General features: G+C 37.0%; 1 protein-coding gene across 1 annotated transcript in view; it reads right to left on the reverse strand.

The window, feature by feature from the left end:
- The window catches only part of ME1 (malic enzyme 1), a 185,934-nt gene that overhangs the window by 116,890 nt on the left and 41,946 nt on the right, over positions 1–27,098 (reverse strand). The window contains exons 2-3 of the mRNA XM_074861959.1: positions 23,361–23,494; positions 16,024–16,173 (exon numbers count right to left, since the gene is read on the reverse strand). Of these exons, the coding sequence (XP_074718060.1) occupies positions 16,024–16,173; positions 23,361–23,494 (284 nt within the window). The remainder of the gene's footprint in view (positions 1–16,023; positions 16,174–23,360; positions 23,495–27,098) is intronic.

The raw sequence follows: 27,098 nt of genomic DNA on the forward strand, positions 1-27,098 counted from the left end.
AATTCATTGGAATGTTACAAGAACTGACCAAAATACAGATCAATTTAGTTTGAACTCCAAAAAAATGCTGTGGTAGTAGGTCCTTAGCATAAGAAGGGTTCCGCTGTACATCCATCATATACACCTTATTTTTCTGTTCTTTTCGCCTCTCAATTTTAACCAAATTGTTACTGTATCTATAGCAAAGCTATAAAAATTTCCATCATTTGACATCCATAATTTCTATTTTCAAAAATATAAGCCTTAAAAATAGAAAAATGCAAACAACCTGATCAGCAGCACTATTTCTGCTCTTATTTCCTGTTAAATTTACAACATGCATGAATGCATGAGACAGACAAAAGTTTTAGGACTGTCTCCAACAACAGCTTTTAACATGGGAAAAAGTTGCCGGTCCAGCTCTATCTCAGACAGAGAAACTGAGAGGCATACATGATTATTTTTAAGACTGTTATCTGATGTTAACAAAGTTCCAACATACCAGTTCTTCTCTGAAATTCGCTCATGAAAAAAGTGAGTATTTAAATTTTACCAGCAAAACCCAGGAAATATATATTTATATTGTCTATATAATGTGTATTTAATTATAGGGAATTTAATATATTTAAGAATAAACTAGTGATTTTCTGACTCAATTAAAAACTAGTAGAAGCCTTTATTGTACAATTTGAGAAAAAAATTATACTAGATGGAACCCTAAGGTAACATTTTAAGCATTAAACATCTGGAATGTATCTGGCCCACTGTAATAAAAATTAACCTCAACCATTAGAGGCAAATGGTCTTGTACTTTCCGTCCTTTTTATATAAATTCAGTCATGACCCCATCTAAAGTTTTGCATTTCATAAAGTCAGTATCAACATTTTAGGGAAAAATGCAGCTTGCAATTATACTGGCTAACACAAATGGCTATTATTACTAGCCTTTACTATATACCTACATGAAACAAAGCAGCACAGGATACGGAATGGACACAGAGAGGAGTCATGGAAGCAATCTTAATGGGTGATGGAGGTATTCAAAAAGCATATCTAGCAGTCACAGAAGAAGTGTTTCTAAAATGTTATTTGTGAGCTTCCTACCTGTTCAAGGGACTTGAAGGCTAAAGTCCAATGTAAAAAAGAGGCATAGGCTTTTCCGAGGATATTGCCATTGAAAGTCTATAGGCCATCTTTCAAATATAACATTTGTTTCACTCTAAAGCTTGAACACAATGTACCAACCACGCATGAATATACAATCATCCTCAAGAAGAATCTCATTTCAGTGCATGCACTGGAGTATTTTTACATCCTATGTGAAGCTGCAAACTCAAAATAGAAATATGTACATTGCTTGCAGCAAACGGAAACAGGTCAGAATTGAAATCTTTGGAGATATGCTATTTATTTGATAATCATAAATCCCCCATACTCATATTCTACTTATTCATGAAAAAAACATTAATTCAACAGAAAACAAACTGTGTTCTGTGTTTTCATTTTCAGAAGCAAACATCACATGTCATGTTTAAGGAGCTATTTCTGGATGGCAGAGGAAAACTCAAAGACACAGTGTTGCCTAAAACAGGCAGCATGAACAACCTGCCACTCAACATACAGTGCAGCAAACCTGTACATTTGTATGTGCTTATGATAAATCTAAAGAACTCCAGAAGGTAAGTTAAAACAAACGAAAAAATACCCACTAATATAAGAAAACTGCCATAATACGTTGAACTTCTGTAAATGGAAATGTGCTGCTGTGTCTCTGTAAGCTACATTGGAGCTTCATCTCAGCAACAGTAAGCTGCTCCCTTAGATGGAACACTCCACCAAAAAGCCCAAAACAGTAGTTCATTTCCTTATTCTAGAGTACACTAAAAAAATCTTGTCAGGTCTCCTAAATTCCCTTTCTCCTTAAGACTGAACAGAAGTTCAAGTTAAATGTAGTTGCTTTGGGAACAAAGAGGCAAAAATGAAAACTGGCTTTTGACCATCTTTGTGCCAAAGGCATAGCTTCTCATTCAGCACAAACTGAAGCTTGCTTTCCTTTTTTTGTATTTCTCAGTAAATGGTTCCCTGGAGTCCATCCCATATTTCTGCCAGTTTATTTATGCCTTCCTTATCAATGTCTGCCTCTGGCTAGAAGTCCTTGCTTTTCTTACAAGAATTATTTGCTTAGTTTGGTTCATATGCATTCTTACTGTTTTGTCTATTTGATCCCAGCAATCTCTTGTACACTTACAGGTGTTTCTAAAAAAAACCTGGTTTTCCTGCAGGTGATTTAATCACTTAATAGTCATTAGCAGAAGAAGGTCCTTATACAATGCAGAATTGACTTGAAATGCCATCACTTAACTCAGACAGCAGTGGTCAAGATGACAGATGCCTCGCCAACCTTTCTTCACCCAACTGCAAATTACCTACGTTAATAATGCTACTCTGTGACAGATTCGGTAAAGTTACTATGACCTGGTCTTTTTATGTTTGTTTTAAGTTTATTATAATTCACACTGCTGACACTTTTTATTGATCAACACACATAAGAAAGCAGTTGTATAAAGCTATAAAACTTTGCTAAAAAGGATGAAAATGCCATGCAAGAAATAAAAATGTTCATTTCTATCCCAAAACTTTTGTCTCTTGCCTTTTTCAGAAGCCTCATATCATCAGCATACAGCTATCTCAAATGCAGTGTGTAAAAATCTCCCAGACTAAAAGCATCTAGCCAAAAATATAGAGAAACACAAGATATATTAAAACACACAATCATCCCATTGTTATGCTCTTAAAGGCTGAAAATCCTTACGCGTTCTCTTCACATTCAATTTTCCATTTTAAGACCTGACTATCCTATCTATTTAGAAAGCTTCTAGTCAGAGACAGAAAACTATGATCATGGAATATTCAAGCTACTACAAAGTTAGAGTGATTTCACTGAGGTTCTTCCTTCCTCTTTTGGACCTCATCAACTACAGTTACAGGAATAACTGGGTTTTTTAAAAAAAGCTACTATATCTTGTATGGGGAATGCAACAGTGAAACAACGTTGGACTGCTGAGTAATGAGACTATTTTGAACAGAGAAGCTGCTGAATGTGTAAGCAGGGGATTTGGGTGGTGCCAAAGGACGTGCAACAAATGTACAGAAAATGAGAGCTGGAGAAATTCCAGTGTAAGCACACCCCTAAAGGAAAATATCCTCTGGGCATGGGCTGGGATACATACTGAATGAGCTAATAAAGCATTGTAATGTTTCTAAGTCACTGGTGTCTCATCTGAAATGCTACTGGTACCTCATTTTGCAACATCAGGAGATAGCAATGGGAATTACTGGGGACTTGGAAAAAACTCTCTGCATAAAAAGAGAGAGTAGGACTCCTCTATCTCTATTAAGATCCTAATATTTAAAAAAAAAAAAAAAAGCCAAAACACCACTAAATGCTTATCAGTCACCTGTAACAGTTCTTTTCTATATGCTCCTGTTGCCCACGCATACAGCCCTACTGCTGGTAATACCTATTTGTAATACAACATGCCATACCAGTTCTTTTTTATCCCACTGATATCTGGAACTAAGCCCTTGCCCTTCCACAGCATAGCCCTAGGAAGGGAGAAAAAAGCACACACTTTTTTCCTAGTACTTCCCAAGAAATGAATTGCAAGTTGAAATAGCACATGGAAGGGCGAGAGGATAGCCTGTGAGTGCACACATTTCACAGCTCTGAGCAGCTAACAGCTACAGAAAAGCAGCAGGTCTTCTTCCTTTAAGTGCTCCTCCATATGTAAATACACCCTACTAGGAGGGTTTCAGAATAGGTGCTTTTATAAAAGCTGAAGAACTGCCATCCAAAATGCAAACAACTCTGTATCTTCTCAGCAACAGCAAGTTCAACATAAATGTTAAATCACCATTAGCACCAGTGTCCAGTATAGAAACACTCAGCAAAGTCACAGCTGCTGCTTGAGAACCATCAGCTGACTCCAGTTGTGCAGTGAATGACACTTATCGACAGAAACTGATTTCCTTTTAACTACTTCATAGCATCTGTGCAATTGCTTTCCCCCTCTTTGAGAGTCCCTTATATGTCTCAGCACACCTCAAGATATGTCTGCTAAAAGGACCTTTTATTGTCAGTCTAAAAGCATGCCTGACATTGAAGGTGTGCACAACAGCCTCAATAAACAAGCTGTGGCTTCTCCTCCATTCCTAACCTCTTTTCACCAAAAAACAGACCATTTATTCTCCATAGATAAAGTAGTTTCTAACTTTACAGTTTCTCGCGGTATTTGGCTGCACTGAAAGATTTACCTCACCTCCTGCAGCAATTCAGTTGCATTGCTCTAGAGAGAAACTAGGAGTAAACTAGCAGTAACTAGGAGTAAACTAGCAGGAGCTAGGAGTAAACTAGCAGGAGCTAGGAGTAAACTAGCATATATGTCATAGGTACTGATACGGTGGCCAGAGCCCTGGAACAAAATACACGGCAACTGAGACTGACAGCAGAAACATATTTATCATTACTAAGTATGCTCCTAAAGATTAAAATGAATCTGTTCTTGCCCTGAAAGCCACCCCAAATGTGCAAGTTTGAGACACTTTGGTGCAAAGCTGACATCAATACACTGAAGATCACTAAATGCAAACATGTTCAAATCTCTGAGACAAGGGATTCAGATCTTAAAACCAAAATTATCACCTGTTTTATGCTGGAGCCACCAGCATCAGTGCTGTGTCTCGCTTTACTTTGAGCACTGTCTTAGAGGATCTGACATTACTAGGATCATCCCCAAAGGAATTCACACTCTCTGGGTAAGAGAATCTGAAAATTCAAGTTCCTGTTCCAAAGGCTGATCAGACACCTGAAAAAATCTTGGACCATCCTGTTTGTTCATGTGGCACAAGCTGTCACTTGTCTGTATGGTCCTAAATGAGTGCTAGGATAGTGCAGAATTTCAGTCCACTGGAATGGATACAATAAGCAAACTACTGACAACTGCAGGCCATAATTTCAGGGCTGTCCAAAGACCCCCAGTCCAGAAGGGAGGCAACTATATCACTTTGCACAAGAGGTAAAGATGAAGTGTAACATCCATTTGCAGACATTGCGTGGGATTTGATAGTCTGTCCTTGAAAAGGCATTGAACTAAGGAAAGTTATGGCTCTCTTACTGAAGCAGGTGACTACTTCAATAGACTTGCAAGGTTCAAAGGTTTGCTTTGGGAGCCAAATGATGTTGACAATCAGGGAGATGTTTAAATCTGTCAGGTTGACGGAGGATGTTTCATCAGGGGAAAATTTTGGTAGATAAATATTGCTTGAAGAGAGTAGGACAGAGCCAGCGAGTAGACCTCTCCTGTACTGTACTACCTGATACTTTAGTGTAGCTCACAAGTCTTTGGTCAAGTTGAGGTATGAAAACTAAATAAAATCTCTGCCCTTAAAATCCATTTCATTAAAGAATGTAGTACTTCAGGAAATCTGGAAGCCTGTAACCAGAAGGCAGTATCATGGGCTGGTGTAGCGTCAAAATCTCTCTAAAAATTCAGGAAAAAAGGAAGACATTGCTTCTCTCCCACAGTAACATGGCTGTATATTGGTACAAGTCCTAATTATTGATATGAAACTATAACTTGCCAAAAGAATATCGCTATTTTAAAAATGCAATGATATAGTTTATTTGTTGAAAAGGCTATAGCCTACCTTTTACGTGGTGTTGGCATTAGAGAGTCAGAGTAAAGACATTTCACTTGGGATCATGTACTTTCTGTACAGTCTTTTGCACGTAGATCCACAAGATGACTGTTTCAATAAACCAAACGAGGAGGGTCTAATAAGCACTGCATTAATAACTGTCACACAAACTGTGGTGAAAAGCATCAGTAAGAACTGTCTTTGTTTCAGAGGAATTTCTCAGTAGGATGCACAGTGAGGAAGATAATTATCATATGCCAAAACACATAGAAGTGTAAGTTCTCATTGGCTCAGAGTGCAGTGAGCCCTTGAAAAGATAAATTTGAGTAGGGAGAACTTTCTATTCTAACCTCACAAGAGATAGTAGAAATGTGTAAAAAATAACAGTACAAACCAAATGAGGACAAGGATCCCCTGGAAATATCCAGAACTGTGTGAAGGAAATGGACAAGGAAACAGAGAGACAGGCATGGCCAGTACTTTAATTTTGGCAATCTTGCACAAAAGATGTCTGTAGAAGAGCTCTGAGCCTTGCTAGCTGTCTTCCTCAGAAGACTGTTCTAAGAGGGGAAAGAAATGACCAAACATTGACTGCTGCCAAACATTTTGAGAATCATGTTTTGAGTAGGGATGGCCTCATTTCCTCCTGCTCACAGCCCAGATGTACTCCCTCCAGAAAAAACAGAGCAATGCACCAAGAGGTACGAACTTGAGTCTGAAAGCCAGAAATTCCATGCTTGTGATGTGTGTTAGGACAAAGCTTTTATGAGCATGATGAAAAGCCCCTAGAAGGTTACCTGCATAAGAAATCATGTATGCAGCTCATGAGAGTAGGAAGAGGCTAATAATAGGTAAAGCTCCAACTCAGACAAGACTAAATGAAAGAATAGCTCAAAGCAGGTCTTCTGTAAATACCATCCCCTTTCACTAATGCTGTAGGTAACACCTACATGCAAGCACCAAGAACATACAAAAAATAACACCACATGGAGGACATTATATTTCATAATGTTAGGTCAGGCCTACGCATTCTCAGTTTAGCATGGGCTAAGCATTCATTACTTTATTCTAGGGTGCAAGTATAATAAAAAGAGAAAAATTCATGCTATAAGTAAATGGTGAAGCCTATTGCCAGAAGTCATGAATTTAACACAGTTCACAAGAGAGACCAGATGACTACACACATATAACCTAAAGAATACCCTAATGTTTTCAAAAATCAAGACATAACTTTTTTTTTAATTCAACTATTTCCTAGAATGAGAAATTGGCTTAACATTTATAGAGCACTCTAAGACCAAATTGAGGCCAACTGCCATCTTCTGTGCAAGATTCTCACACCTTCCCCTACAGCAGCATTACTAGCTGCTGACAGACAAAGTTGAATACACCTTCAGCACAATCCAGCATAGTGTGTTTGTAGAAGACAGTCTATGAGAAGAGAGGAATTCAACACTCTCACACTGTGCCAATTCTCCTTTTCCAACTTTTCAGAGCAGGGCAAATGTTATGTTATGAGAATCTATTAGCTTTACTTTCTAGCCGAGGAAGCAACAGCATGCTACGCTAAGTTTTAGCTTGATGAAGGTAACAGAAGCAGATCAGAATCATCCCAAAGAGCAGAATTACTGGGTGTCATGAGATGTCATGGTGCTTGAATTCAGTGGAAAGGCTATACAAAAAACAAAGACAAAAAGCTGCCTGGAAAGTGTCAATCATTGTCATCTTCACAAAAGACAAAAGTGAAAATTACAAACCAACATATATTTCAAAAGTGCTTGGTGGGGACTGCAACTGCCCTCATCATCAGGCTTTTGAAGTCAGGAAGAGAAAGATTCTCTACAATTAGAATGATTATGCTAATTCTCTGTAGTAATGTTACAGAATAACTTCCACCTGAGCCATGTTGTTAATACACACAATCCACACTAGTGCCTGCTTCAGAATGAAACTCCAACAGGGTATTTTCAATGAAGCACTTTGCTGTATTTTATGTCTTTTTTGCAACACATTTTGATTTCAGACATTGCCCTAACAACCAAGCCCTTACAAGAGCTCACATGAGAAACCCCTGCACTTTCTTTTTTTCCCTTCCAGATGAAAATTCTGCATAGTTTCCAGAGAAAAAATACTAGGAAGAATAACTGAAACTATTGCTTTGTTCTATCTTTTAATATAATTTTCTGTTACACAATAATAATTTTTAACTAAATGAAGATACTAAGATAATTATCCATAGTAACAATCAGATTAATAAATTCTCTAAATATATATATATATGTTTTGCCTGGGAAAAAACACGCAGATGTACTGAAAAAATCAAAGGGGGCAGTTATAGTGGTGAAGAAGTTAGGTCAAATGAATACAGACCTTCTGGTCTCAACCAAGAAAATAACACGTGATCTGAGGGTCAGACAGGTAGTCACAAAGAAGCACCAGGAACTGAACTTTCTTGGCTCATGTGATCCAGGAGTACTTGACAAGTTTTTGGCCTCCTCTAAGTCAGATCTGGTTTCTCAAGAGACATGGATGTCAAAGACATCCAATGGAATTAAGAAAAAGCTAAACCCAGAATCCAATGAAAGTCTCATTAAAAACCACGAAAAAAGTTATGAAATGAACCACAGTGCTGGCAACAGACTGCAACTTCTGCCGTCAGGGTCTAATATTATGTAAGTTCTGTCACAGGAAATAAATATTTCCCTATTCTCTAATTCATTTTCTTTATAAAAAAGTGATGCTGTTTTGCAGCTGACAATCTCAATATGTAAACATTACTATGTCAACAAAGAAAGAACTTACACTTGCAGTACTTGCATTCACCACGGTGCATCTGAACCACTGTAAAGTAGATGCATACAATAAATGTAAATAAATCCATTCCCTTTGCAAAATATGAGGAAAGGAACTGATCTCAAATTTGTATATGCTGAGTCAGTCACACTTCAATGAGGATGCAATCTGGTATAATATCAGAACTTGCAAACTGAATATTTAGCATGATAAATTGCCTTCTGAAAAGCTGGTACTAAAGACTGTTAGTAACATTCCAAGTGCTCTCTAAAAATACTAAAAGAGCTAAACCAAACACATTTTTAAAATAAGTATTAAAAGTAAATTCAAAATGTAATCTTCTTAGACTTGGGGTGAATAAGAGACCTCTAGACATGCTATGTCTAGTCATTTGTGAGGAAAGAAAACAAGAAAAAAAAGAGTTGAAAGAGTTATTGCAGAAGAAAACTTTTGTGAGAACAGTTTGCTGAACAAGATCTGCTTCTATGTGTTTATAAAAAAAAAGAAAAAATAGCTTCAAAGCTAAGGCTGACATACTTTGCCTTTTTAAGAGATTGCATCTGTATGTTCAATCTGCAGCATCAGATTCAATGTAGCTGCTTTAAAAATGACTGCTAGTCAGCTTGACAGCGTGTGACTGCATTGGGAAGTTATTTCAGAGGAACTTTGCCATGCCTGCGTGGCTGCAGTAGTTACCAGGGCTTTCTCTGTTCATATTCTGTTTCAAATGGCTTTTCCTTCTAGGAATGGAAATACATAAACAGTCACCTAACATTTTAACAACATCCAAAGTCTTCACCATAGCAATACTTGGCAATTTTTCCAACCCTCTCTGAATGCTGAGTTTACACAAGAACCTTAAACTCCTGGGTGTTCTCTATACGATGTAAAAAGTTGATTTTGGATTCTTAGAGGAAATTTCCATTGAGCTTTCCCATATTTCTTCTTCTTGGGTGAATAAAGCAACTGAAAGAACTGTTATATTTCAGAAATACATTTACAGAAATAGATTGTTTCTTGGTAAGTCAGCAAAAGTTGTCATATGTATGTACACGCTCTGTGCAACTGAATAATTTTTTATTTTAAGAATTTATTTTTAAATGATGGATAGAAACTCTGCATCAAAAAGTGACCTAGTAGAGATTCTGAGATAATGCTCCTAATGATAGCATGATAACTGCAATAAAACCACAACTCCATTACACTCCCATCATAAGTCTTTATAACTTTTATCTGTACAGGTCCAAAGTCACAGAATCACAGAATCATCTAGGTTGGAAAAGACCTTGAAGATCATCCAGTCCAACCATTAACCTAACAATGACAGTTCCCAACTACACCATATCCCTCAGCGCTATGTCAACCCAACTCTTAAAATACCTCCAGGGATGGGGACTCCACCACCTCCCTGGGCAGTCCATTCCAACACCTAACAACCAAGTCAGCCAGGACTGCTGGTAAATGATGGAAAGCAGCTTGGCGAGCACCCCAGCCAGCTCCTTCAGCACCCTCGGGTGTATCCCATCCAGTCCCATAGACTTGTGTATGTCTATATGATGCAGTAGGTCACTGACTATCTCCTCCTGGATTGCGGGGAGGTTGTTCTCCCAGTCTCTGTCTTCTGGCTGAGAAGGCTGGATTCCCTCAATACAGCTAGTCTTGCTATTAAAGACTGAGGCAAAGAAGGCATTAAGCATCTCAGCCTTTTCCTCATCACTCGTTGCCATGTTTCCTCCCGCATCCAGCAGGGGATGGAGACTCTCTCTGGTCTTTCTTTTGCTGCTCACATACTTATAGAAACATTTCTTGTTATCCTTGACTGCTGAAGCCAGATTAATTTCCAGCTGGACTTTAGACCTCCTGATTTCCCCCCTGCATAGCCTCACAGCATCTTTGTAATCATTGTGAGTCACTAGCCCCTTCTTCCAAAGGCTGTAAACTCTCCTTTTCTCCCTGAGTTGCAGCCAAAGCTCCCCGTTTAGCCAGGGTGGTCTTCTCTGTCGCCAGCTTCTCTTACAGCACCTGGGGACAGCCAGATCCTGTGCCATCGCAAATTCCTTCTCAAAGAGTGTCCAGCCTTCCTGGACCCCTGTACCCTTCAGGACCGTCTCCCAAAGGATTCTGACAAGCAGGTGCCTAAACAAGTCAAAGTCAGCCCTTGGAAAATCCAGGATGTCAGTTCTGTTGCCCCCTCTCCTGGCCTCCCTAACAATAGAGAACTCTATTATTTCATGATCGCTGTGCCCTAGTCGACCTCCAACTGCCACATCATCCACCAGTCCTTCTCTGTTCACAAAGAGGAGGTCCAGCAGGGCACCTTCTCTGGTCGGTTCACTCACCAGCTGTGTCAGGAAGTTATCTGCCACACATTACAGGAATCTCTGGGACTGGTCCCACTCTGCTGTGTTGTATTTCCAGCAGATGTCTGGGAAGTTAAAGTCTCCCACAAGAACAAGGGCAAGCGATCGTGAGATTTCTCCTGAGTACCTATAGAATATTTCATCCACCTCTCTGTCCTGGGTGGGTGGCCTATAGTAGACTCCCACTATGACATCTGCCCTGTTGGTCTTCCCCCTGATTCTAACACAAAGACACTCCACCCTGTCTTCACTACACTTGTACTCAAAGCAATCATAACAGTCCCTAACATACAGCGCCACCCCACCGCCTCTCCTTCCTTGCCTATCCTTCCTAAAGAGCTTGTAGCCATCAATTGGTGCACTCCAGTCATGGGAGACATCCCACCATGTTTCTGTGATAGCCACTACATCATAATTTTCCTGCTGCATCATGGCTTCAAGCTCCTCCTGTTTGTTATCCATGCTGTGTGCATTGGTATAGATGCACTTCAGATGGGCTGATGTCTCCAGTACTTTTTTGCATTTAGAGGTCCTAATTCCAGCCTGAGCTTTCACAGGTGTTACCACAGTTACTGATCCATCAATATCCCTTGCATCTTTGTTGTGCTGCATGTCTCCATCCCTTGCCTCCACTGGGATAGCAGGGTGAGGGTCATTGCTGGCACAACAGCCCACAAGCTCTGGTAATCTTCCCTGGGACTTATATCTGGGAGTTCCAGTTTTGTTCCCTTTCCCCTTCTCCTGGAGGAGCCTCTTTCTTCCCTCATCCTCCGCAAAGGTTGTGAGGAAGACCAGAGACACTGATCTTCTAAATTATATTTCTGTAACTATGTGGTGTAGATAGGTGCAAGTTACAGATCTGCTATCAACTCTGTACTGTTTATTTCTAGAATAATGCTCTTAAAACTGGTGGATTTTAAGCTGAATATTCAGAGCTAGTAATGCAATCTTGAGTTGAGTTTGAATTTTACAAACAAATATCAATTATCCAGAGGAGCTTCAAACCAGTGAGTCAAGTTACTTTGCAGCTGGTTCTCTTGAGAAATGTTGCTTAATCAGACAGTCGGCTGGTCAGCCATGAATGTTTATTCTACAATTGCAAAATACTGCTTCAGGATAAAAAACATCTCGCCTGAGCCACAGTGTCCTTCTGTAACTGTAAGCACATCATGTGAGCCCATACAATCTTGTAAGGGAGTCACAGAAGATGATCTCATTTAATGATCCCATCAGACACCTATTTTTTTAACTCTAAATTAATTTCAATTATTCCTTGCCTGAAGACATAACTCATGAGTCAGGGGCTTCCAACTCACTTCACAACATAAAGAAATCTAATTGAATATAAATAAACCCTTACAGATTTAAACTGAATAATGAGACATTGCCTTGCAACTTCCAGTGTGATAAATATGATCTGCAGTAATTGGGTAATTTTTAACTTATTTACCTAAATAAACAAATCTGTGTCTAATAGAATCTTTGCTTAACTGTGAAAAACGAAACATTTTCTGAGCTGTGGGAAGAGACAGTAATAAAAATATAGTGAAATAAAAATCATTCTGAAAGAAAAACATTCATTTATCAGTAAAGACAGCATTTAGATATGAGACAGCATGAAATAGATACACACAGTTCTTACGGGTAAGACCTTTTCTTTTGAGGTATAATAAGATCATACCTTTTTCCTGAACTGTAACAACTGAAAAAAATCAACAAAAAAACCCCATGAGAATGTATAGACTGGACTAAAGTTTATATCTTTTACTCCTTTTCTCCTTCTGTATGTTAAATTAAATGTTTAGTTTTTCTTCCCTGTGAGTTCAGCTCCTGAAGCATGCCGTTTATGAGGGATGTTGGTATATAATGCTTAACACTAAATAAGTCGCACTCTACAATATAATTTCAAACCAAATGAAGTTGATTGCTTTGCACAGTTGGTTTTGGAATAATTTAGAAAAGGTTTTCTTCAGAAAAACAGCTTTCTGTAACAGAGCGCAGCAGAAGCTCACAAAGTATAGGTATTTCTTAAGCAGCAAAGAGGAAACTCCCTCCTATTAAAGGGGAAACTCTTTACAGTACTTTCCTCTGAAGCCTCTAATGAACACTGGCATAGCTGGGTGGTATGGGAAGATGATAGCAGGTAGTGAGATAACGTGAACATAACAGTTGGGAATTTTACAGGGAACAGTAAACATCTGACTTGGCAGATGATATTTTGTTCTTAAGAAAAAAAATATTTATGAGATCCTGATTAGGCAGCAGATTGTACATGTTTTCCAGCCATCTTTATTTAAATCAGTCATTAAAACACTTATTTGAAAGTAGTGAGGCAATTCAGCAGGACTAGAAATAAAAAAGACTTTTATAAATGTCTTATCGTCTCCCCAGCCAGTCAGTCACATATATAAAGCACACACATAGTTGGGGAAGCAGCAGACAGCTGACTAGAGCCAGGGCTGACTTCGGCAACTCAAGAATACAACTGAATACAAAAAGACACACCAGTTAAAACATGACTTAATATATTGTTTAAAACGTCACTCATTCATCAGCAGCTCAACTGCAGTGAAAAACAGTGCAAAATACAAAATTATGGAATGTCCTATAAAGATGTATGTTTTAAAGTTATATTATAAAGGACAGAAATTATCTAAGTAGTATAATCTGCCTTGCATTTGCTCATTTTCAATAAGGAAATTAACTCTTTTTTGGAAGAAAAAAATCAGACTTCATTCCAATATTGGTAAACAAAATCATACAAGAACATACAAATACCAGAATGCTCAATGAGCACTTAGATCACCACTGTCACTGTCCAGAATACCTAAATATATCATCAGCACAGAATTTCACTATCCATGTGCCAGAATAACAAGGTTTTTAAAGCAGAATAGAGGAAAATCCACAGGGAACATAGAAAGTTAGTACAGTGTTATTTATATGCACTGGTAGTTTTATACTGCAGTCATTTGCTGAGTTGAGAAAGTTCAGCTTGCTAGTCCAAAGCCTGCACAATGTATGTATTACTGCTATAATGCCTTGCTTTTGAAAGCTTTTAAAATCATATTTGAAACTAAAAGGAAAATAAAATGCAAGATTGTGGTGACATACATTAATGATTCAAACAAATCCATAAAGTCTTATAGTCTACTCAATTCTCATTACAGTAGAGGCTGAAGAGTGGCTTAGCTGCATAGTGGAGAACTTAGAAGTCCTTGTTTCCCAGTGTATCTGTGCTAAGCGCATGTCTATAGCGTAATTTGCTTCAAGTTAACGACACAGATGCATAAATTTATTAGTGACAGAGATAAGTGAACTAGGATTTTAGTCTTAATCATTGAATGGTTTGGGTTGGAAAGGACCTTAAAGATCATCTAATACCAACCCCCCTGCCATGGGCAGGGACACCTTCCTCTACACCAGGTTGCTCAAAGCCCCGTCCAACCTGGCCTTGAACACTTCCAGGGAGGGGGCATCTACAGCTTCTCTGGGCAACCTGTTCCAGTGTCTCACCACCCTCACAGCAAAGAATTTCTTCCTTACATCTAACCTGAATCTACCATCTTTCAGTTTAAAACTGTTATCCCTTGTTCTATCACTACACGCCCTTGTAAAATATCTAGAGGAGAAAGATTTAGAGCATCTTTCTAAGTCCTCTGCATATAAAAATTCCACTTCATAAAAAAAAAAAAAAAAAAGGCAAAAAGCTGAAATGTTTCCTCTCCCTGTCCCTATCTCCCCAATCAGTTTTTTTTCCCATGTCTTGAATGTGCTTAGGATCAGCCTGAAGAATGGAGTTCAGGAGTCTGAAAATCTCTAAAGGGGTGCGTTGTTTCAATTGCTGTTGCAAGCTGTGTCTCACCAGTTGCAGACTGACACTCAGTTGAACTGTTGTCTAATTTAACAGGGTTTTTTTCTCCACAGATGCTCCACAGGTCTGGGAAGAAAATGAAAAGTATATGCATGGGCAGAGGTGCTCCTTGTGAAATATCTTAATAAAATATCAAAAAAGGGGCAATGAGACTAGTTTACGCAAAGACTTAATTTCCAGACATTTAGCACTTCCTGGAAGGCCAATAAAATCACCATAGTGGTAAATACTGAGGGGAAAAAAGGAGATGACTTCTCTTGCTAGGGGAGGCACCTAAAAGCCACAGATCATTAAACAGGTTTAAGTAAGCATTCCTGAGGTCTTTTTGAACTTTTTAATGTGTACAGAAGTGGGAATTCTTGTTTTCTGCAGTTGGCCAGATGGTCCTGACTCATTCTGTCAGTCACGGGGCCAAAATGATTTTTACATTAACAACAAAACCTTGAAGCCATAAGTCTCCCTCAAATACCTCCTGCTGAAGAATTTGTGAGCAGTCATCTGTTCTCTTTAATCTTGCAAGCTTCTTATTTTTGATCAATGTCTTGACTGTAAAAAACCTATTTCTGTTAACAGAGCTATGCACATACAGCTCATTTATCTCTTCATTTCCCAGAAAATTGTACAGAAGGCTCCAAAGTGTTGTTCCAGTTTGCACTTGAAGGCACTGGTATACACAGGGTTCTCAAACAGCAACCACCATAAATCTCAACTCTGTGAGCTGATGTTCAAGGGGCAGAGTGAAACAGAAGCATCTATCCTTCTTTCATATGACTTCCTCATCACTCTGTAAATACAGATACTGTATACAGAATAAAAGCACTCCAGTAACCAAGCTGTGAAACAACAAAGTATTAAGCAGTGAGACAGGCACTTTGATGATTATTGATTATTTTTAAGATGTCTGTAGGTACACATATAATGCATCCTTAGCTTGTATACATATTATTTTTCTATATGTATGTATAAAATACCTGTAATACAAATATTTATATAGGTAAAAGTCTATGGTCTTCAGGTTGCTAAGACAAATCTAAGACTAAGGATCCATTCTTCTCTGGTCTTGTAACATTCAGCTAGGATTCCAAAAAAGTCAGTTAATGAGATTTAAAATGTACCCATGTTTTAATATAATTAAAACAACCATTTGCCCTCTTAATGCAATACAAATTATTGTTTTAATGCAGACCAAAAGTGTAGTTTGAATTATCTCAATTATTGCAGTTTTGGCTTACATTCAGCTATGTTAGAAAACCCCTGCAGAAATCTGCCAAGAGGAAAATAAGATAGAATTACTTTTATTTGAAGTACAAACTTACATACCTTGGCCTCCGAAATGCTAAACCATATTGTTGGCAAGCCAGTCCCACAGTGGGAGTATAAACAATAGGCATGAACCTTTCAATGTCAGAAGTCAGCACTTTATAGAAAAGCTTTTCATTTCGATCCTGAAGACCCATAAGTAGAATATATCTGCGGAGAATTACATATAATTAGACAGACATCAAGTGAACATATGAAGTAAGTTTAGAAATACAAAGGTGTCTAGATAAGTAATTAAAGTTATGTTTGCTCTATAACAGCCTCTTTTTTGTTGAGCGTATTTAAATTCTTCCTTGTCTTCAAAGCACAACTGATTCAGATACAAAGGATAACAAACTGCTTGAGACAGAGAGAAGCTGAAACCATCATAAAGTTGACAAACTCTACATACTCAGGAAGCTAATCCCTCTCAGATATAAAACACTATGCTGCAATTGAGTATTTGGTCTGTCAGAACCTAGTCTGTACATATCAGTCATTCCACTTGAAATGAGACCATCATTAAATAAAACTTAAAACAAGCTTACTCTTGCCTCCAAAAAATTAAACTAAAAATGTTAGTTTTCTCTGCTCTTGCCTTGAGAGAAATTGCTCTTAGATCCAGAATAATATTTCAAATAAATACTTCACCTGAATACTGTAGGACAAAGCTTTCAAAAACAAAGCATACACATATGGACCTTTGTCCCTGAAGTCTATGTCTGTAATGAAATCTGCAGTGTTTTATCTCCTAATGGAAAGCAATTTTTGATTGCATATGAATAAGTTTTATATTTTTTAAAAAAGAAAACCAATGAGAAAAAAAATATCAGAGAAGTGAGAGTGAAAAAAAGTTCATGCTTAGCTTGATCTACTTTGACTACCATCACTCTGATACTGAATAAAAACACTACTGCTCCAAGATCCTAAGAGTCTAAATTTCAGTCCTTAGTATGAAAGATGATATGAGTCTATGAGTGACTTCAAATTATACTAGTTCACACAGGTATGACTGGTCACTTTGTGAACACTTAATATTTAGGAATCTGATGATCCTAAACCTCACCTCTTTAGCTTAATTTAACCTCACCACTTTAACATGTATACAATTTATGTAGGTCGGGGGTTTTTTAATTTACAGTGGATTACTAATTACTTATACTCAAAAAGTTTAATATGCCCATCATTTTACTAGACAAGTGTTGAGGAAATGTATACAACACATTCATTCCAAAAGCCTGGAGGCTTGTGTGCTTGAATATGATTCACATGAACTTTCCTTCAGCATACTTATGCATCGCATGCACCAATAAAATCTAATTCATACTTTAGGAAGACACAAATATTGTCAGTTAACTATCTAACTAAGAACAGTTTAGTAAAGCTGCATTTGTTTCATTCAGCCTTAGCTTGTATATTCCTTTATATCAGGGAATCAATTCTTTCACAATCTGCTACATAAACCTTTAAAAAGCACTGTAGGCAAGGGTAGTGCAGGCAGTTTGGCAGCCAATGACTGCAACGAGGTGACAGAAGTGAGGCAAAACAGTGTTCCTCCCCTTTTGTCACTAAGGGTACTTTAAACCCTACACAAATAAAGATCTAGAAACCAAAGACTTGAAGATGTACTCTAAATACCATCACCATGTGGCACCCTGAACCACCTTCCATCATATACATGAGTTTTGAATGTTCTCCGAGGTTAAATTAGATCCTGCACTTGTAGTTCTCAGCTACAAATGTTCATACATACTAATTTTCATTCATATCATTACATTTCCCTACTAACCTTTCATTTTCCCAGTATTTCATTATGATACAGCATATCTTTCAATGTCCTTGAATTTTTGGAGCATTTTCTTTATGAAAACCTTTCTCCTGGGGATGATTATCCCAACATTTACCTTGAAATAGAAGCTCATTCACATATAGTTGTGAATACATTTGAAGACATTCCTTTTGTTTCCAGAGGATCTTGAAAGTGATGTTAGATAATATTATGAGTACTCTGGCCTGCTCTATACCAGAGACTGCAAGCATCCATGCAAGCCACATCACTGCTTCAAAGCAGTTGCCAGTGTATTTTTTTTCTTTTTATCACTTTCACTTAAAATGAGATGTGGCTACTTAAGACTTTAAAATACCTTTTCATCATTCCTTCGTAATTACTCAGGTCAAGCCTGGATTTTAAATGGGGTGAAGAAATCTTTTACAAAAGAAAATAAAAGTTTAGCAAAAGGCTTCCTCGAGGGCTTCAAATCAAAAAACTATTTGCTAAAACTCTCAACTTTGCTTTTACTCTCCTATAGCATTAAGTTTGGGTTTTATTTTCTTATTTGCATTTATCATTCCACTGTTATATTCAGGATATGCTAAAGAATTTGTGAAGATAATAACTGCATACTACTTAATCATATCTTCAAATATTATATACTTGGCCATATTCGAATCAGCATAAGAAATATTACTATAAAGTGAAAAATATTTCTAGAGAAGTGCAGTTTTGATCAGAAAACTACTTTTCAGTGGCAGGTATAAAATATCTCTTCTTTCTCAGCATAGTAACTTGCTTAGGGATATCAACTTTCTCAAAAATTCTTTCTTAAGGGGAAAACCAAACATGCTTCATCCTCAATGTGGCATTGGTTATAATGCATTAGACAACAAGTATGCATCGTTTAGTAACATCCAACTAATCTACACAACTAAAAGCATGAAGTGGTTTTTTCAGCATTGTGTTGTAAAAAAAGATATAATTAAAATTCAGTATTTAATGGAATCTTTTACTGAAGGCCACATTTAATTGAAAACATAGTGAAAACAAGCAATAAAACACTGAGAACAACCATTTGTGCTATTAAAAGGGATAAAAATATTATCTGTCCTCAGACAAGGAGTCTTGAATGAAAATTTCAGATAAGAGTTTCAGAGGATGAAAACCAAGATCTGGCAAGTAAGACAGGGGATTGCTAAGCATTCAAATTTTAGTATGCCACTCTACCCTCTTGCCTTTACTTTACCTAAGAACTTTTCATGATAATCTGCTATTATGAAGGGAATGAAATGCAGTAGCAACAAAAGGATATAAACCAAATATCATCCAAAACCCAAAAGAAAACTGATGTAACTACCAGAAAATTGTTGATGATTTCTTAGGATAACTGGCCCTACTATCACTGGCATGCATTTTACATGGCAAAATGGAATGGTTAAAAAAAAACAAACCCGGAATATGTTTGCTCTTATCTTGCCAAACATGAGGGCACATAAAGGAAAGTGGGAGGAAATGCTATTATTTTTAACCTGCTAAGATACTTGGCTCCATTACTTTGCATCATCAGTATCTATACAGAAATGCTATTAAAGACAGAGAACTTTAAGAAAAAACAAAATAACACAGTGTTCTCAGGCAAAGTGATTTGATGGCACCTCTCCTAATGTTCACACATCCAGTATAACATTTTACCAGTGTGACTCTTAGAAGAAAGAAAAGCCTAGACAGAAGATATGTCAGGGGCAACAATTTCAGCATCAATAGAGAGCAAGAAGAAAGACGATGCAGAACATACAGGAGAGAAAAAAAAAAAAAAATTACTTGCAGAATCCATAGCAGCTTTTCCAAATTAAGTCAGAGGAATAGAATTATTTCCTGTTACTGGCTTCCTTTTTGCCAAGCATACCAGCAATACATTTGCTGCTGTTTCACATTCATTTTTTGTATGAACTCTTGGTATTTCAGAGCACAGCAATTCCATGCTGCAAGTCAGCAAAGGAGTTTCAGCCATGCCAAAACATGTCATGCCATGATACTATCAACTTCGCTTTATGAATTTACATACACTCTCTTTTCAATCAAAACCAAGCTACAATCCTGCCAGTGTAAGATGCTGTCATATACAGCATTAATGTTTCATCAGAAAATACCCTCTGTCTAAAGTACTTAACAGCTTCCACCTCTGCAATATTCAAATGCTTGTACTTAATCTTTTGTGTTTGGATATAAAATGCACAGGTATACACTCACTATCAAATCCAAGCTCTAGGAGGAAAACAACAGCTTCTGTTTACCTCTTTTCAATCACTGCTCCTATGGGAGCAGAGACTATGTCAGATGCATACTGGAAGAAATGGTTTTTTTCTAGAATTAGTACATTTACATTCAATGGAAGGCAACAGCTGCATGCTCTCACACCAGGTTGTCCTTGTGCACCTGCCTGTATAGGGAGCACTTGAGATTTTCTTTCAAGTTCCAGTTAAAACAGTTAACATCTTCTGGCATTCTCCATCAGTGAAGGTATTCAAGGAGTAACTGCGGCAGGATCACCGTCACTTTTCCCTTTAAAATGCTTCAACAGGAGTATAAGTACAGGAGACCAGAGTTCGCAGTTTGCCTTGAAGGACTGAGCTCACACATATGTAATGCACATGTTCTCAGAGCAGGATCTCTATTGACATACTCCATTAAAATTGTCAAACACTTGACTTATAAACATAGCTGCAAATCACATTTTGCATGTGCAAGTTTTTGCACACTCAATTTACACAGGCATTTTATCTCTGCAAAGAAGATCAAGATGTCATCGTTGACAGTCAAAGGAAGTATCTTCTGCATGCAAATGTTACCAAGTCTTTCAATCGGTGGTCTTAAATGTAAACCTGCACATTTTATTTGGCTAAAAACTGGAGAAAACACCACAGCAATATAATTCCCCACTAATATAAGAGGAAAATATGTTTTTATCAAAGCATAGCATTACACAAATAGCCAATTTAAGACTGCTGGGTGTTCACACAGAATACAAATATGATTCCTTAAAGAAACAATTTCATTTGGGTGGGACTCATGGATATATAATTTTAAATGCTTAAGGGCCAGCCTGATTTAATTTACACAAATTTGCATTGATCCAAGATTACCCCTGAAAGCTTATTTCTTAACTGCTGTGGACATGCATTACGAAATCACAGAGTAGCCAAGGTGGGAAGGGACCTCTGGAAATCATCTCATCCAATCCCCTGCTCAAAGCAGAGTCAGCTACAGCAGGTTGCCCAGGACCATCTTCAGTCAGGTTTTTAATATATCCAAGGATGGAGACTCCAGCCCAGCTCATCCAGCATTATAAATGGAGCCAAACTGTTTATTCAGACTATAAGGGGAAGGAGAAGATACAACTACCTGGATCAAAAATTATGGTTAAGAAAATACCACTGCCACACGCCATAGAATATGACTGGGTAATAAATACAGCTTTTAAATTTTTTTCTTATGTTAATTACTAAGTTCTTAATTGAAGTATTTTGACTAGTGATCATGTTAGTGAGAAAAAAGCCCAATATTTAATAGTTTCAAGTGAACCAAAGACTTACTAGTTTTCTCAGCTGAAGTACATCACTAAAACCCTATTAACATCAGCAAATTTGTTCTGCAAAGCTGCACAGTACAATATAATGTTTATGCTAAAAAGGCATTATACTAAAAACTGGCTTTATGGTATAAAATGGCAAGCTACAGTCTAATGCTCAAGACACATGGATGTAATATTGTAATGTTTGCGCTTCTGTTTAAAGAATGTCTGGTCACAGGAGCAGGAAACAAATTTCTTCCTTATCCAACTATTTATTTGGAAAAGAGAAAATGCAAAAGAAGACTCACAGGTGGGAAATAATTATATTGAGTTTTTGTTTAATTATATATAGACATCAAGCTTAACAAGGACAGATTTGGATAACAATTATCTGAAGCAAAAGGCTTCTGAAAAACCGTTTATTTACATTTCTTCATAAACACATTTATATTTATTTATGCTTGTGTATTATTTGTTTATCATATGTGGATTAAGTGTACTTAAAAAAAAAAAAATTCCTTTCCTCCCCTACCCCCAAGACAGATTTTTCTTTCTTTTAACATGGTAAAGCAAGTTTTCTGCAAAGTATTCCCACAATACTTGGAGACAGTTACTTTTAGTTGATGATTCCCATTGTGATCAAAACATCAATATATGGTGTTTTATTGTGGTTCAAATGGCACAGCAGTCAAACTTTTAATACTCTGCCATTTAAAACTTATAGATTATTTCTTTTTCCCTTTCCTGCAGAAATTTTTCATTTTGGCTAAGAGCCACTTAAATATCCATAATTTTTTTCTAAAAAAATAATTAAGATTTGGAAATACTGCTACTGTCCTCTTGAATTTCAGATAGCTAGACCTGTAACTTTCAATCTGTGATGTTTCAAGAAACACAAGTCCTTTTCTCCCATGACCCGAGGTAGGAGCAAAATTATTTTGCTGGTTAAGAAACACATACAACAATGGGGCAAAAGGCCTTTTTTCATCCTGCTTTTAAGTTACAGGTGAATAGAAATTCCTGTAATTCAAGTAGAAATAAACTGAAACAGACTTAAAGTCTTAAGTGTCCTGAAACATATGAAAGGGCAAGCTGTATCACAGAGGGACTACTTCAAGGCAGAGTTAAGGAGGAGATAGGGACAGAAGGACAAAGAATGTTTTCTCCTATGGTAATGTCAGCAGCTGAAGCAGGGGTCTCCATGAAATTTTATGCTTGGGTACGCGCAGGGACTCAGACTAAAACGTTCTAGCCTGGGAAGCTACTATTCTGTGATAACTGGTAATGCCTTCCCTGAGAGCACTGGAGGATAGTTAACCTAGAAAAGACACCACAATCATGAGCTCTTCACTTACAAGGAAGGCTACGCTCATCCTATTCTGCCTCCATAAAAAACAAAGGTTGTGGCAACTTTAAATTATAAAAAAGCCTTGCTACCAACAGACAGGTATCTAAAAGCTGTGTATTACATACAGATGACAAGACAACCCACAACAGAGAAAAGCAAGGCACAGGGGAAAAAATAAAGGAATGGTGTTTTGTTCTAGGGCCTACAAAACACTTAGAAAAAACAAACCATTTGAGTATTCCTAAAAGTTTAAAGCCCTCCCCAGCTTCTTCCTTAAAAAAAAAAAAAAAACAACACTATATTACATATTAATTTTATAATATTTTATAAATGTTATGTATTTGTTTTAATGCATATATATCTATATGCATGTAAAGACATTACTGACTTTTAGTTTCACATGAGTTCATTTGCTTCTGATGACCTTTGTATCATTTGGTTATCAAACAGCACTGGAATATTACAATTTAAAATTAGGAGTTGATTTTTTGAAGAAAGCATTCTAGCAAAAGTACATGTATTTAGCTTAACGATTCCCAATCATCAACCACCACAGCTTGAAAAAACCACAAAATTTCATCTGTACTACCACAAAAAAAAAAAAAAAAAAAAAAAGGGGGACTCATGGTTTGATAACTACATAAAGTTTCATAGACATACTTTACCTGTCTAGGTCAGATGTCAGCCTTTCAAAATTCTTAAGAATACTGTAAACCTGGGCATCTTGACCAAGAAAGCAAGGTGGCAGTAATCCATGAATATTCAACTGTTGCCTCTCCTCCAAAGTAAAAGCCATGCCCTGAAAAAAGAAAATTAAAAAACATACATACATATATATGAGAGATATTTCTTTTAAGAAAATTCTGCAGCAAAATATTGCACAGGTAAATTCAGCAACAGAAAAACTATTTAATATTAAATAGAATTAACAAATATGCAATGATTTTGGAAAAAGTCATAAGAGAACAGGCCTGTACAGTACAGTAACTCCATCACAGCACAAAATGAGTTAAGGTCTTCTGACACTGCAAGACTATTACCTGCAAAATTATTAAGTTACAGCTGAAGAAGAGAGCAGCAGTATATTCTCACTCACTCATTTGTTTGGCTATCTTCTAAACACAAAGCATGGATAATGTTCATTTTCAGTGTAAACATTATGCTTTTAATATCTGGAAATTTTTCAAGATCTTGGTTATCTCAGATCCGAATTTTTAACAGAACTCTGTGGTACAATAAAGTCATCGCTATCATTTTACAGTCAAAGAGCCTGGTCCAGCACCTAGTGAAGTCAGTCAATAGAAACATGGCCATAGCGCGTTCAATGCAAACTTACTTTGTTTTTCAAAGTCACATTTAGTTACAGTAAGAAAAAACTGTACAGACTTACTGGATTTCCTTATTGCATCCAGAAAAGACATTTAGAAGTATTTAGTCACAGAATGTTTAACACTTAAATCCAGCTTGTGAACTGGCAGAGACTGCCAAATAGCTACTAAATGAGGTCTGTATGTCTAAAACATCTACAGAAATTAGCCAAGCTGTTTTAAGAAAGAAGATGCCTTTACAACAAAAACACGACCATGGGTTTAGCACACTAGTATCAAGTACTCTGACCGTTGAAGTTTTATTTTGCTGTGGTAATTACTGACGGACAGGATCAGACCTTTGATAGTTTTAGGGGATAAAAAGGAATGTTGGAGGAGTTTCTTCCATATATGACCTATGAAGTCTGTGCATTTGTTTCACTCTATAGCCACTGGCTGGTGGCTCCACAGACATGTTACAACTCCCCTTTAGCATCACGCCTGCACTGCTTCCCCTCCAGAATCAGTATTGGCAGATCTGCAACTGTCTTTGAGATCTCTCTTAGGTTAACACCAAAAATGTCTACAATCTCTGCAATATGCGCATCATGTAGCTTAAACATACTCAAAAGTTAAAGAAGTTAGAAGCATTTATTACTCTACCAAGAAGATATATGTGTGTGTGTGTGTGTGTGTGTGTGTATATACACATATATAAACAAACCATTAGACAGTTGCCTAATATTCTACACCTACTGTATAACTATATACAAAATACTTTGTTTCTTATGAAAAAAAAAAATTGAGAAAACACCTTGAGAGATATGAAAGAGGAAAACATGGCAATGTAATCTTTCTGCATTTACTCTCCTGTGGAAAATAAATACTACTAAGATGCTTACTTGCACAACTACCTCTAAAAATATACTTTGATACCATTAGAATTAGCTGGGTCAACAAATGACAGGAAAAAACAGGTAAAGCAAGAGCACAAATACAAAAGGCATCCTTCAGTGTACATTTGCACTACTACCTTTTCACAGAACAAATTCACAGTTCTTTACATGATGCCATCACTGCCCTTCACACAACCCCTAGTGATCAGTTCATACCAGTTAGTTTGATTACCTTGACAGGCTGCTTTTTTTTTCAGAAACACTCACCTCACAGGACTTACTCTTAAAGGACAAAAATATACTATAAAATCTTCCTGTCTCTTACAACTCTATACTTCTTACATCATTTTTAATCTAAATAATTTTCAAGTGGTTATGTCATTGTTGCTTGAAAAAGTCAAAAAAAACCCCTTAAGGCAACCCCACCGTGCTATCTGCATTAAAATGCTATTAATCAAGTTGTTACCCTTAAATGAAATGATGATCCCAAAAAAAAGGAAAAGAAATATTTCATAATGAACACTTTACAGAACATCAAACATTTCCATAACATGCTTCTCTCACACACAGAAATGCAGGGAAACCAAGTTTAATAAAGGTCAGTAACTGTTTTGCTGTAGTTTTCCATGCACGCAAGACTTCAAAGGTTTCTAAAAGCATACACAAACACTGTTTTTTCTTGTTCCTACATGAATTTTCTCTGGCCAGATTTGACATGAGTGACTTCAGGTACTATCACATTTTGAAAGACCATGAAAGAAGGGAGAGACAATGCTCCTCATGAGTTTATTCAAAGTTGATCCCTCTTACCTCCAGTAGACTTTTTTTAGCTTAAAAAAACCACATAAAAGCTGCGCACGTGTGCTCACATGGACATACACTTCAGAATCACTTCCAAACGGACTTTAGGGAGTTGCACAGTTTTAGTGGATCTCTGAGTGCTGGCAATAAAGTCATAATCAAATTATTCTCTGCATCCCTCCCTTCTCATGTTTCTATTAGTCAAATTTTCTGAAAGAAAAAAATTCAAAAAATCTGTTTGCCTTCACTTTAGGAATAAGATATGGACTTTAATTACTATGATAGGGTTTCCCCTTTTACTGGAACATATATTTTATTTTAAAACAGACACATGAAAAGTTGATACATCTTGTCAAGTGCCTTTTAAAGAAAGTACTTTGTCTTGGAGGAGTATATTTTCCACATATCGCTTAGAGTTCCTACAGTAAGTGTTAATTTCTTTTGGACATTACTACAAAAATACAGCACCCATCTACACCTCCTATGCTATACATGGTTTTACAATTCTTTACTTGCATAGTCTTCTTTGGCACAGATATTATTAATTTTTCAAATTTCTAAGATGGAATGTTAGTTCCTTTTTTCCCTTGAGATACCATATATGCTCAAAAGAAAAGAATTATCATTAAAACATATCGCCTGATGATTTAATAAGAGAAGGCCATTTTATGCTATTTCATCCGTTTATAACAGGAAGAGCTCAACTACATAAATTTTGTGGCTTATGTCTAGATTTCTTGCACTAGTTTCTCAGATTTTCTTCTCTACGTCAGAATTCTTCTTTTTTTCTGTTTGAAGTGTTGTTTCCCAGCCATCCAGCAGAGAGGGCTCTAGGTCCAGCTTGGTTTACACACTCCTTTCTTTTCCTGAGAGACGCATTTTGTTCACACCCGGATGGGACAGACTTCTATCATCTAAAGTGCACCCCAACTACAGTAAAAGATGTGGACATTTTTATTATTACAAATAAAATGTCCAAAAGAACAACAGTGTGTGCCAATCTAAAAGCAGCACAAGGGCAAGTGACCCACAACCGTAAGTATTAACCTTTGCCTAAATTGTTTTGATTTATTCACTGCTTTATGCCTTCAAAAGATAACATATGCACCACAGAAATGAAACGTATAGTTATTATTAAGCCTCCCAGGTAAGAGTTTGCAGTTCTTCAAGGATTTTGTTTCATATGCTTCTTTACAAGCTCTGGTTTTGGTAAAACTACATTGTTCTTCAGCCACCTCATTACCTTCCTTTCTCAAAAACCTTTTGGGTTGGGTTTTTTATTGCTCCTTTGACACAAATGCCCTCTCATATTCTCAACTGTACAGGAAGCTCTCTGAGTCTGGTTTTTTTTGTTTTCAAGAAGGTCAACTCATTGCAAATACATCTAATTCTGAATTCA

This window comes from Strix uralensis, chromosome 3 (genome assembly GCF_047716275.1).
Source record: "Strix uralensis isolate ZFMK-TIS-50842 chromosome 3, bStrUra1, whole genome shotgun sequence".
In the NCBI taxonomy this organism is placed as follows: Eukaryota; Metazoa; Chordata; class Aves; order Strigiformes; family Strigidae; genus Strix; species Strix uralensis.